The 13304-nt window shown below is 37.6% G+C and overlaps 1 protein-coding gene across 1 annotated transcript in view; it reads right to left on the bottom strand.

Annotated features, from left to right (window-relative positions):
* Positions 1-4510: 4510 nt before the first annotated feature.
* LOC126734081 (cytochrome P450 4C1-like) overlaps positions 4511-13304 on the bottom strand; it is an 80843-nt gene continuing 72049 nt past the window's right edge. Inside the window, exons 9-10 of the mRNA XM_050437590.1 lie at positions 12880-13059; positions 4511-4901 (exon numbers count right to left, since the gene is read on the bottom strand). Coding sequence (XP_050293547.1) covers positions 4735-4901; positions 12880-13059 — 347 coding nt within the window. The 3' untranslated portion in view covers positions 4511-4734. The remainder of the gene's footprint in view (positions 4902-12879; positions 13060-13304) is intronic.

Here is a 13304-nt window from a genome sequence, read left to right as displayed (position 1 = left end):
ATTAGTATTCTACCAGCATCATCTAAAATTCTGGAAAAACATATTTTTAATCAAATTTCAAATTTTGTTGATAAACATAAAATTATCCCCGATTGTCAATCCGGTTTCAGAAAAAACTTTAGCACGTCTACAAGTTTGGTGGGTATTTTAAATGATATTAGGGTAAATGAGGAGAATGGTCAGCCAACATGTATGGCCTTATTGGACTTTAGTAGGGCTTTTGATACGATTAACCATGATATGTTATTGGCAAAATTAAAATATATTGGTATTTCAGAGAGCGGTGTAAATTTTTTCAAGGATTATTTGCGTAATAGAGACAGTTGTGTTATGGTGGTTCGGCAGTCTGAAAAGCATTACTCAGAATTTACACCTTTTAACCAGGGAGTACCTCAAGGCTCTATAGTATCGCCGTTACTTTTCTCTATTTACGTGGCTGATATGTACAAAGTAATAAAACACGCCACTTTGCAACAATATGCCGATGATTCCCAAGTTTATATTCCAATTCACCTTAATAATATAAATCTATTCTATCAAAATTTTAATAGTGATTTAATTAGTCTACATAAATACGTAGAAAATCATAATCTTAAGCTTAATGCCACAAAATCTAAAATTCTTATTATGTGCTCCAACTTTAATATAAGGCAAAGGCTCGAACACAACTTATCCTTAAATCCTATATCTATTGATAATACTTCAATTCCTGTTGTTTCCGAGGCAAAAAATTTAGGCGTTATATTTGACAGCTCTCTCTCTTTTGAATTACACATAAAAAATAAAACGAAAACTGCCTATTTACGTTTAAAAAAACTTTTTAAGTTTAAGCGAAATTTATCGGCAACACAAAAGTACTTATTGTGCGATAGTCTTATTTTGTCATTGTTTGATTATGGTGACGTAGTCTATGGAAATTCTTTATCTTCACAAAATAAGAAAATTATACAAAAAGTCCAAAATTCTTGTATGAGATTCTCTTATAGTATCCCCTACAGAAACCATATATCGCCTTATCTCAATAATAATAAAATATTAAATATGAACAATAGAAGAAAGCTACATATGTATAATTTTGTATATCGCATAGTAAATAATAATCAACCATTTAATTTAAGAAGTCAGTTTCAAGAATTCGAACATGCGCATGCCACACGAGATAACGTTTTTATCGTACCATTGCATAGAAGCGCAGCATTTCAACGTTCTTTTAAGTATGTAGCTGTTCAAATGTGGAATGGCTTAAACAATGACATAAAGCAAATGCCCTTGGGAGCTTTCTCTGGTCAAATAAAATCTAAACTACTTATGGAACAAATAATTGGCAATTAATTCAAGTAGGGTGATATATAAAATGGGATAATGCGTATAATAACATAATACAAGAAATAGTAACATGTAACAGAAGATATACATGTGTATATAATATGCTAATTTTCAGTGGAATGTTCGGAGATTATATTTTAAAATCCCGCTTTTAGTTTTATTCTTTCTTTTTCCGTAACATACATACGTATATTTTTTAATAGCCTAGGCCGATGCACGCATCTTGGGGTTATTTTTTGGGGTCTTTTTTCGCCTCGTCTGTCCTCTCTCCTTGCGCTCGTCCGTTGTCGCACTGCCGCTGCCTGTCTTAAAATCTTAGGTTAATTAATTCTATATCTTACTTTGCATTCCTATATAAAAACGTTATTTTTATTTTTGTAAAATTGTTTCTGTAAATTGTAAAGGGCTTTTTCATCCCTTCTTTGCTTGTGCTAACTAGGGAAAACGGTTTTATAATCGAGAGAATAGTCCTATTTGTCAATATAATTTAATTTTTTTTTCTCTTTGTAATTTTTATTGACCTATAAAACTGTACATTTTGACAAATAAACCATTTTTTATTTGATTTGATTTGATCCTATAAAATTTCACAGCAAAAATAGACGAAAAGAATTTTAGGTTCTTCAGACGTAAGGAGAACTGGGAGGCTGGACTATGAACTTCCGGATCAGCCGGTCCGAGATGGCGAAACTGCAACAGGCTGGATGGAAACTCTTCTACGAGTTGATTACCCTGAAAGTATTCAGGGTGTTAGGTAGAGGGGAACCGGCCCGGCTAGATGCTGCGCAGTTCTGGTGGGACTGGCCGGCCTAAAAAAGAATAGGAGCTAAGGCTCGCCCGCTCCACCAAGACCTTGAAATGAAGCAATTACGGGTAAGTCAAATTAATTTACAATACAGCCACGCCGCTACCGCTGAACTAATTAGTGTCATGGGTGGTAAGAAAAGAGAACTTGTACTAATCCAGGAACCTTAGTGCTTTAGGGAACAAATCAGAGGGCTAGAGGCATCCGGCGTAAAAATCTGCACCGGTGCCCAAACCAACACAGGAAAACCTAAGACCAGATACACCGCTGACCCAGATCGGCTCCAAGGATGTCACAGCGGTCGTCCTCGAATACTGTATCGGTAAGAGTAACCACAAGTTAATTGTTGCAAGTTTATATCATCCTTATGACGTTACACAATTACCCCCTACGGAGGGATTCGTTTCTTTAGTTAGGGAAATTAAGAGATTAGGTCTTCCGGCAATAATCGGGTGTGATATGAACGCGCATAATATGGTATGGGATAGTATGTACAGTGGTACATACGTATGACTGTGGTACCACCGTCTATACCTATGGATTACAACAAGTCAGGCCAGTCGAGCGATTCTGAAAAATGCCCTCTCCTACCTCCGTTCCTAGTTTTACCATGCAAGCGGCCGGCTTAGCCGGCATTTAGTTTCCGCACATAGCATTCGCACTTTCTATTATACTTACGTTTTTATTATACTTCATACACTTTTATTGGGCATTTACTTTTAGTTTTACATAAAAAATAATAAGAAATGATGTACAAAAATCTATTTTAGCTTATTTCAATAAATATTTGTCTCCTATTTTATAAATTAAAATACTAATGGATACTCCTGCGTATAAAAATAATCAAGTGTCCCTGAATTTGTTTTCTTTGATGATCCCCCGTACGCAGCACAGCCAGAGCGGTTCAGATATAAGGTTTCCACTTCAACATAGGCAGCATAGAAAGTGGCCTGATTTGTTGTAATTTATAGACGGTGGTAGTTTTAACGATAATGCGCAATGTGTTGCGCTTCTCGAATATCTTATGTCGGAAAACCTGATTCGAATTAGAGTCGAACGAGGTGATCGCATTGCTTAGAAAAAATCCAAGAACGACGGATTGGGCTACCTACAAAGAAGGCCTGGCAGAAGTGTCTAAGATCTTAGACGTTCCGATAATAACCAGAGAAAATTTAGAGACAAGGGTAAGTGAATTATGCTTAGAATATACATTAGAAAAGAAGGTGCTCGCGAGCTACCATGGTGGAAGGAGACTTTCCATAAACTCAAAAGGTAGTCTAGGAGGGCGCACCACCGAGTACTTCAGGCAGGATCTCAAAAGGCTTGGAATGAGTATAAAGAGGTGAAAGCGTTAAAAAACAGAGGTCAGAACAAACAAAAGAGCAAGCTGGCAAAGGTTCTGTAGTGAATCGGAAATGATGTCCGATTCCGCCAGACTAGTCAAACTTCTCAGTTCAAATAGGAGACGTAAAACAGGCTCTCGAAAGGTAGGAGATAGCTGGACAAGCACTAAAGAGGAGACACTAAAACATCTCCTCGAGACTTACTTCTTAGGAGAAATACGGTTACGGATCCGGTCGAGAACCATCAGGAGTCTGACTGGAGATTGGCTGGAGAAATAGTGACCGATAGCGCTATCAAATGGGCAGTGAGTAAATTCTGTCCATACAAGGCAGCTGGGCCAGATGGAATAATCCCTAAGATGCTGCAGTCGGACCTGGATTTAATCCTTCCTCAACTGAAGGATATTTTCCAAGCTAGCGTAGCAATAGAATATATACCGAAGGCATGGAGGGCAGCAAATAAGGTCTTTATCCCCAAAGCGGGCAAAAAGGACTACAGCCTGGTCAAGTCTTAAAGGCTTATTAGCTTAACGTCCTTTCTAATGAAAACCTTAGAAAGGACGAAATTGAAATTGTTAAAACAGTGGGCTGCCAAGGCAGTTGTGCTGATGGACCCGTCATGCCCCTCCGGGGTTACCAGAGCCCAATGGCCTTAGAAAAACCGAAGGCTCTCTGGTCCAAGAGACTTACAGTCACTCGGTGCACTGCAATCCGCAATAGCGATGGTATGGAGATATGATGATGACTAGGAATGATGATGATGACTAGGAATAGCGGTTGTCGACATGCTAAAAAACTGCTATCAAATCCAACTAAAGCTAGGATGGCGTGGCTGCTGTCTCGGCACAGAGGGATTATAGCCGACCTTACCGGAGTCCTAACAGGTCACTGCAGACTCAATCGACATCTGCATATCTTAGGTGCGTGGTGCCCAGCCTGGTATGCCCTAGATGTGACCTGGCGGAGGAAACGGCATATTATTTTATAGGAGTAAGCGAAGGATAGGCTAGGATCAGGAGTAAAGAAAAAAGTTAGATATCCTTTATTATTAATTATTAAAATATGTTTTATTCATATGACATAACAATATTGATAAAATAGTAATAATTTTATTTTCTCATATCTATTGGTTATCGAACATAACGTTTCCCTAATTCATTATTTCGGAGGTTTTTGCTTAATATTAATTTGCATTAAAAAGCAATATGAAATTGACAAATCTCAATAATCTCTAAAAACTTACTCTTAAAAATAACAGTATTAATTTTGTCTTAGTTCAAAGCGAAGATCCAAATGTTTATTAGGATATAATGTAATAGCAGAGCATAAATCAAAGTCCTGAATAGATGTGTGAGTACTTCGTATTCTGAAGTTTCTAATGACATTTGCGTATGTGATTTTCAGAAGAGCCATCGCTTGATGTTTTCCTGTTAAATAAGTAAAAAATATTTAAATGAATTAGTATGGTACTAGAACTAAAATATGTATTTAAATAAGTAGATACATCGATATACACTCACTAATCCTCATATGTTACCGTTTTATCCTATTAGTTAAAATTAATGTTTTTAGTTTGAATTAATAGTCGATTGATTTTACCTTTGGGTAATTTACTTGGGGACAAAAGATGGAATAGGATATTTTTTTCGGATGAATCTTGATTTTGTCTACTCGTCGAAAATGGTTAAAGAAGGTTTTTTTAACATTTTCTGTTGAACCAATATGAGCCCTCAAACGAGGAATGGTTTGTAGTAAAATGAGGCTAAATAGTAGAAATGCTTTAGTATTAATTCCTTCCAATGCCCAAAGATCCTGTTTAAAATTATCCAATTTAAAGGTTTTTTGAATAGATCGCCAATCCAATTGTCCAACTTATTTTGACTTTGACCAATAAAGATCTTTAATACGTACATGCCATGAGGACACTTTTTCCCGCCAATGGGAGGGCCTGCTTTATCTGTGATTTCAACCGATAAGCATCAAAAAGCATCTCCAAGAAGTTTCTGTAAAAGATGAGTAGCATGTCTTTTTAACCACTGGCCGGCCCAATTTGCTGTGGATAACACCGACAGGCAAGTCGTTATTGGCACAGTATATTTAATATTTTTTTTAAATTTTCCTTTGTGCGTGGATACACACCGGTCCTTCAAACAACTTCACCGCTTATTTTAGTATTTATGAACCAAACAATATTTGATTTTTTCGAGCCAAATAGATTATAGAAGAAAGATAAGAGGCCATATAAAATTCGCCTAATAAATGTGAAAACAATCTTTTCAAATTAAATTGATTAAAATCCCGCTTAGAGGATCTTTCTAATGAAAAGCGGAGAATGAGCAACATTGTATTACTAATAAGTTCGATGAAATGAAGTATGTGATTGATTCTCTAATTAGAAGTTGCTTCTCCAGTAGATCTTATCCCAAGAATTCCTTGGCTGCAAGCAGCAAAACCAATTCGGTGAATTACCAAGTGACGATCATAAACATTATCAAAAAATTAAGTTGTCTAATTGAATCTTCATGCAGTGACAAACCATTATTCGATATTTTAATTTCTAACTAAAACTTAAAACAAAACATAGAGCTTTGAAAAATAGTGTCTTTCTGAATGAGCCAAAAGTATTCTCCCAACCCAATTCTCGAGAGAAAAAATCTTATAATCCCAATGGATCTAAAATGGTGGTGCTAACCAAAATGACACATGCTTGATTGTTCTAGTGTGACTAATTTTGTGGTCTTTATATTGTGTAAAGCGACCTGATTTAATCATTATAAACAGGTATATTCCTAATCAAGGCATGAATAATATGTCTAGAGCTTCATCATTAAAAAATGATGAGCTAAAAGCATTGTCCAGCACTGGCTCATGTTTGGAGTTTAAACTAATTGTTGTGCACTCCATTTGTGAGAATACCCTAACTCGTATTTGGGATAAGATAAAACTACTCCAGAGGTCATTAATCAATGACTGTCATATGTCTTCCAATTTCTTTTACTATAATTGATTACAATTCCATGTTATGTAACTATTTCTGATGCTCGATTACATGGCTATAGTGACACATCCCTGTTGCCTATGGTGGTGTTTTGTACATATGACAAATAGACTCTAAAAGCAATGTACATATAAATTTACTATGTGCAAAAAGTAAGGCTTTTCCTTTGAAAATTCACGGAATTACTCCTTAATGTGGAAACTTGGAAGACACGAATCTTAGATAAGTGACTCATGAAGAGAGAAAAAGGAATTGGTTTTATTCTGTGACATCTTAAACACTGTGAGAAAACGTGGCTAAGCTTCCATTATTCTTACTATGTCTAGCCGTAGACGTATTCAAAAAGGATATACAGGGTGTTTACTAAACATGCGGCAAAAATTTTTTTTGCCGATACTTTTTATACTATTTTGATTTTTGATAGGACGCTTTGTTCGAAGATACGGTGCGAAAAAAAAGTTTCAACCATCCAATTTTGGTAGTTTTGAAATTATTAACGTAGCCGAAAAAAAAGTGTAGCGTGCCACATTGGATAAAGTAATAAAAAAGCTAACAATTCCGTTGGTATCCGAAAAAAAAAGTTTGTCAATCCGTGTCAAAATTTTATAAAAATGTATACGTGTATTTTCTGTATTTAATACTTAAGTTGAACTTAAGTGAAGTCGTCTATCATGAATGGCTAAACGAACGCCAAGATGGCTGAAATGCATTACATTTATAGACTTGCTGATGGCAATTCATCAGTTAGTCGGTTGTACTGTGAACGATTTCCTAATCATAATGTGCCTCATAGAAAAACCTTCCAAAGTATACATCGACGACTTCGTGAAACAGGAGCATTGAAGCGAAATGGAGGACCAGGAAGGCCAATGAGAGTAAGAACGGTAGAACTATAAGAGAATGTACTGGCCGTGGTAGAGTTTGTCTAGCTAAGCAAAGGTACACCATCTGTTTCAAAGCTGCAACAAGTTTTGTCCCCTAATAACGCGCGATTAGCGACAGTAGCGCGCCTTTTTTTAATTTAATTTAATTTAATTTAAAGGCACAGAACACAAATATAAGAATTAACGCAACGGAACTGTTTATATGCAAATCGGGGCGATCGATACCGTTGCTTTGGCAGCGGCGTAAACAAATTTACTGCGCAACCGAGCCGAACAACACGTGCAGGTACACTTTCCTTAGCTAGACAAAGTCTAGAAGAAGATCCAGGTACCTCTATTCGCAAAATTGCAAAAAGTTTTGGAAAAATATGATGCAGTTTTGAATTCCAGAGCACTCTGTGAATGAAAAGTCAAATAAGTCCAAACCTTAATAATTATTTGGAATGTTTGACTTCAGGATATTTCCTTACTATAGAAGCTTTTACCGCTCATTCTGATGAGGCACTAATTAATGTGTATTTTCCTATTAATCTTCCAAATCAATCCAAAAGCTTCTGAAAACGTTGATCTTTGAAGAAGCTTAATATATTGCAACAACGCAACAAATGAACCATATTTGATATAAAATGATTCTCGTGGTAATTAACGGCAAGAATTATCCATCTCTTCAGAACTGGATTCGTTATGGGCATTAATTATAATTGGATCAATTCGCGGTAAGATGCAGTATTGCCTTCTACACTTTTAACGTGGGATACACAGGTCTTCTATAAATTGGTTTTGTCGATTTCTTGAATGACCGTTCGTATATTGTCTAGCACGGACGCCCTTAATTGCGGTGTTTCATTAATTTTACGCAACTGTTTCTTAATTGCTCCCCAGACCATCTTAATAGGATTGAAAATACAATAGTATGGAGGCAATCGTATATAATAATTCCTTCGTGTAATAATTCCTTCTTAATTGATCTATCGGTAGAATAGAACGTATCTATGCCAGTCGGGATAATATTTCTTGGGTTGTGCAAGTTCGTACAGCGAAAGAGCTGTTGTATCGACCGCTAGTAAAGGTCTGCCCTTTGCCGTCTCAGTAATTATTTGAATTTTGTTGATAATTAATGTTAATTTTTTAATACTTACCAACTGATTTAGCCACCTAACAAGAAAAAGTTGTATTTTTTGGTAGGTGAAATGGTTCAAATTGCCAAATTTTGGTTGCCAAAAAAAGGTTTTTGAATTCATCGCCAATCCAATTATTTTACATATTTTGACTATGACCAATAACGATTTTTAACGCGTGCATGAGTTAATGGAGATTTTCGGAGGGCCTGTTCTGTCTGTAGACAAGCTTCTCGAAGACTTCTTTTTGAAATATATAGTACCATGTGTTTTTAAAAAATGGCCGATCAAATCTGCAGCAAACAACACCAAAATGTCAGTAGTTATTGACGCCGTCATTTTAATTATTTTTAAATTTTTCTTTGTTTATGTGAATACAGTCACTGATCGAACACGATATAAAATTTCTTTGACAATGCCTCGCCAAACACCGTAATGTCACTATTCAATATTTTCAAGAAAGCGGCTGATAACAAGCTGACACATTGGACGAAGCCACAACGGAGCTCCTTATACCGGTGGTGGCAGCACCGTCCGAGGCTAAAAAAAAGACCTCCCATTAGAATATGGTGCATAAAAAATTATAGCAGGCTTTGCTTAAGGCCCTAAGGTACTATTCCCACCAGCGATACTATTATTATCTATGACTTCCAAACTTGGGACGAGACCTTTGCTTCTATACAGCCATTTCAAGCAACTCTTCTGTTTACATCTCCATGATGACAAGGGCGTCAGATTAAACAATTAAGACAGAGTCTATTTTGCCTAGCCCCTTTTAACCTTTAAATTAAACTTAGCTTGTAAGATGTTCCACAATCATAAATAACAAGCTCTCCTGCGCACAAGCCACATTTACCTCTTTCACTTACATTACCCACGTCAGCAAAATTGTTAAGAGGTTACATTTTTATAGAAGAAGCTGAAAATCGATCAGAGCTACTCTTGTTGTCAGCTTTTTCAGTAACTTCATTTTTCTCTAAGACTTCACATTTATTTTCTAGAAATATATTTAATTCAATTTGGCAAATCAGAATTTAAATAAAAAGTAAGAAAAACTAGAAAAGAATTATTCAATATTCAGTGTCAGATTACTAACATTGCGTAACACAGAATTAAGAAAATGGTTTTATCATAAAATGGGAATTTTAAAAATTGCGGATAATCAACAAAACAAAACAAACGGGTGTGTATTTTAACTCAAATCAATATCTGATTAAATATAAGAACAAAGATTTTTTTTATACTAAAAGGTCAGTCTTATCAATGATCTTCCAAATTTCTGATCCTCTGGGATTATCAGGCCCTGATATAATTATTGCAAAGTGAATTTTCCAAAAACTATGGTCATTGAAACTATTGTAGGATGTCCTTTTAGAGGAATTCATAAATAGATGGTCATGCTTTTTTGAATTATCTTTCATAAATGATTGCAAGATTTCGAGGGTGGATCATGGGTTATATAATCCATCAGTTAAGGTTTTTGGTGCATGTTTATATGTTAGATGTATAAGTTCAGCAGATAAAGTTATGCTGAACTTACGCGGCTCAAGCGTTGCTATTGCTAATTAATCTTGTTCATAAAACAGTCAAACCATTGGAAAAAAGTTTTAATAAAACATTATATTGGACCGACTTTACTATTACATTAGCATCCCGACACCGCAAAGCTCATTTGCAGGGGTTGAGCAACCTGTCGGATGCGTCTCCAGCTGGCGGATAGGAGAAAAGCCGGGGAACGATGACTATAACTTATAACTGAAGACAGTCTAAAGCACGTTTGAGCTGATTGAAGGTATGTGCACGCTAAAGATAGGCAAGGGCCATCTTTTCCCTAGCTACTCGTAGGACCATTTGTGGATATCAAAACGAAAGACTAAGACGAAAGTCAACCTTCCCGGAAGAGCCGAAAGGACCTGCCATTGAGACTAAGGCGCAAGCACCCGGTGCGTCCAAAAAACCGCTGGATGCTCAAAACCGCAAAGCCAAATAGCCGGCTGCGGAAAAGGGAGGACGAGGCACCGAAACCCACCTCGACCAAGGCCTCAGCAACCCAACAGAAGAGGACGCAAAAGCGACAACATTCTGAGGGTAGAACACTGGGGTCCCAAAGACTCCAAAAGAAGCCCAGGGTTTCAAATCGGGAACCAGAACTTTCATACAGAGATGTCGAGGGAGGGATCAAAATGGTCATAACACCCAGAAGCTTCCTCGAAGCGCACATCTCGAAAGAGCAATCCAATGCTCTAAAGGACTGTAAGTGTAAGCTATGGTGGGAGAATACTTCACATCACCTATGTCAAAGAGCCAACAAACTAATAAAGGAGGCCAGCAAACTCCTAAAACCACATAAGGTGGTGGTTTGGGTGCCGAGTCTCGTCGAGAAAACAAAACATCAGCACAAGCCTGGGAAAAGTCCTCTCTACGAGGGAGGACCAGAATAGCAAGGACTATCTACTAGCTATGTTCCTCTTAGATGAGCCAAAGTAAGGAAACCGAAACAATCGTTACACCTAACTTTGGCAGTATAAAGCTGAAGCTCCAGGGTAAGCCCCAAGGGTACGGGTCGCAGGGGAGACGATAAAGACGGAGGGACCCACGCCGAGAACCTTAACCCAATTGAAGACAATAGGTCTGCATGGAAATAAGGTTATTGCAAATAAATGTATATAAACACCACTGGAAGGCAGCCACCGCAGCCTTGATTAAGTACAATGGCATTCCGATAGCCCTAATCCACGAAACGTATTTTTATAGGAGCTAGATAAGAGGGCTAGAGAACCTCAGAGGGAGACTTGTGTCAAACCAAAAAGAGCGACCCGACCCAAGGAGGTGCATTTTCATATAAAAGGATGTAGAGGCCACACCGCTGTAGGAGTTTTGCGACAGGGGCACAGCGGAAAATGTAAATGAAGACAGTGGAGAAGATATTCGAGACAATAATAGCGTTAGCATACTTCCCGCACAATCAACAGGGGAAACCACCTCTCACAATAATTCGGTCGCTGGTAGACCAGAAAAGATCGGACAACCATCTAATAGGATACGACGCCAATGCACACCGCACCATTTGCGGGACCACTGGAATAAACAATTGAGGTGAGTCGCTATTATATTATTGTGCAGCCTCGGACGTAAATATACTTAATGGGGGGGACGAGCCGACATTCTTCCACCTTCTCCGCAGAGAAGTAATTGATCTAACCTTAGGACAGGATGCATGTGTGACCTTTTGACAAGGTGGCACGTATCTGACGAACCTATTTTGTCGAAAGATAATAAGGTTCGAATTGGAATCTGTGGACACATTTCCACATTTCCCAGGAAAACGAACTGGAGTCTCTATAAAGAGACACTAGGACGCAACCTGGATAACTGTCAAACGGAGGTTTGACCTGGATAACTGTAAAAATAACCTGGAGCTCGAGGTACTGATATAGTCAGTTACATCTGCTATGAGACATGCATTTGAAAAATCATGTCCCCTAAGCAAACCATTTTAACCGGGAGGAGTGCCCTCCTCCCGGTGCAACCAAGAACTGAACAAGCTTAGGCGGACAGTAAGAAAACAGATACAACGATGCTATGAAAAAGACAAAACGAGAAGGATCGAGGAAACTATGCAGGGACCTAATTGAGACACCAGCATACGCAAGACTCCACAAGGCAATAGCTAAGGAGCCGCAACAGACCCTTGGTGCGTGCATAAACTCCAATGGAGAATACACGCAACCGAGGTGGAAATGCTTGTCCTAATGCTGAGCACCCACTTTACGGGATCGGAGATTCTCTAGTCAACACAGGCCCAATACCCGACTCCTGTTATCCCAAACAGGGGCAAAAAGGTGGTAGCCTACGAGAAAGTTAAATGGGCGATAGACACCTTTAAACCATTTAAGTCTCCTGGACCTATCATGCTACAGCAGGGCAAAGGCCTGGTGCAACCTGCGTTATGCAAAATAGTGCGGGTTAGTCTAGCCATGTAGACTGACCCGCGTACTTTAGTAGTATTAATACCAAAAGTAGGACGCGACTCATGCGAGAAACCGAAATCTGTCTTACATCATTTCTCCTGAAAACAGAGGAAATGCTTATAGAACGGCATATTAGGAACAATGTATTACAGGCTAGCACTCTACATCGACACCAATATGCCTATCAAACGGGTCGAAAATTTTGTTTTTTTGCGAACAAAAAAATTTTATTTGTTGCACGTGTGTAAAATCCCCTTTTTTTATTCATGGGAATTGTCGCATTCATAAAAAAAGGATCATTTTACACATTTGTTACATAAATAACTATTGTCAAACTTTAGGGATTTCTGTATTTAGTATTGCGTTACATACCAATAATGTATAATCGGATGTATTCCTAATATTAAATTTTACTTTAAAATAAGTAGTTTTACCTATGCAATCCCTAGGTCCAGCAGAAAATGGCATGTACGAATATGGCACAATTTTATTTATATTTTCAGGTAAAAATCTAGTAGGATCAAATTTTTCTGGATTCTCCCAGTATTTTGGATTCCTGTGGAGTTGGTACAAGGGCACTAATATGTCTGTACCTTTTGGGACAATTTTAGTACCTAAAATATGAATACATATAGAGCTAGCTTATAAACAAAAAAAAACATAAACTACAAATTACTCTAACCCAAATTCGATAGTTCGGCACAGACCCAAATCGATTTTGATCGCATAGATTAACAGATTAATATCATGTAATGGAACTATTTAATCACTAACTATACACTTTACACAGCAATTATCTAAGCTAAGTATTGAGCGAGGTCCATGCGAACGTACGATAACGATAATTCTTGTAATGAAC

Source organism: Anthonomus grandis, chromosome 3 (genome assembly GCF_022605725.1).
Source record: "Anthonomus grandis grandis chromosome 3, icAntGran1.3, whole genome shotgun sequence".
Taxonomy (NCBI): domain Eukaryota; kingdom Metazoa; phylum Arthropoda; class Insecta; order Coleoptera; family Curculionidae; genus Anthonomus; species Anthonomus grandis.
Note: the sequence above shows the minus strand (reverse complement) of the source record. Positions and strands in the feature narration are given on the sequence as shown.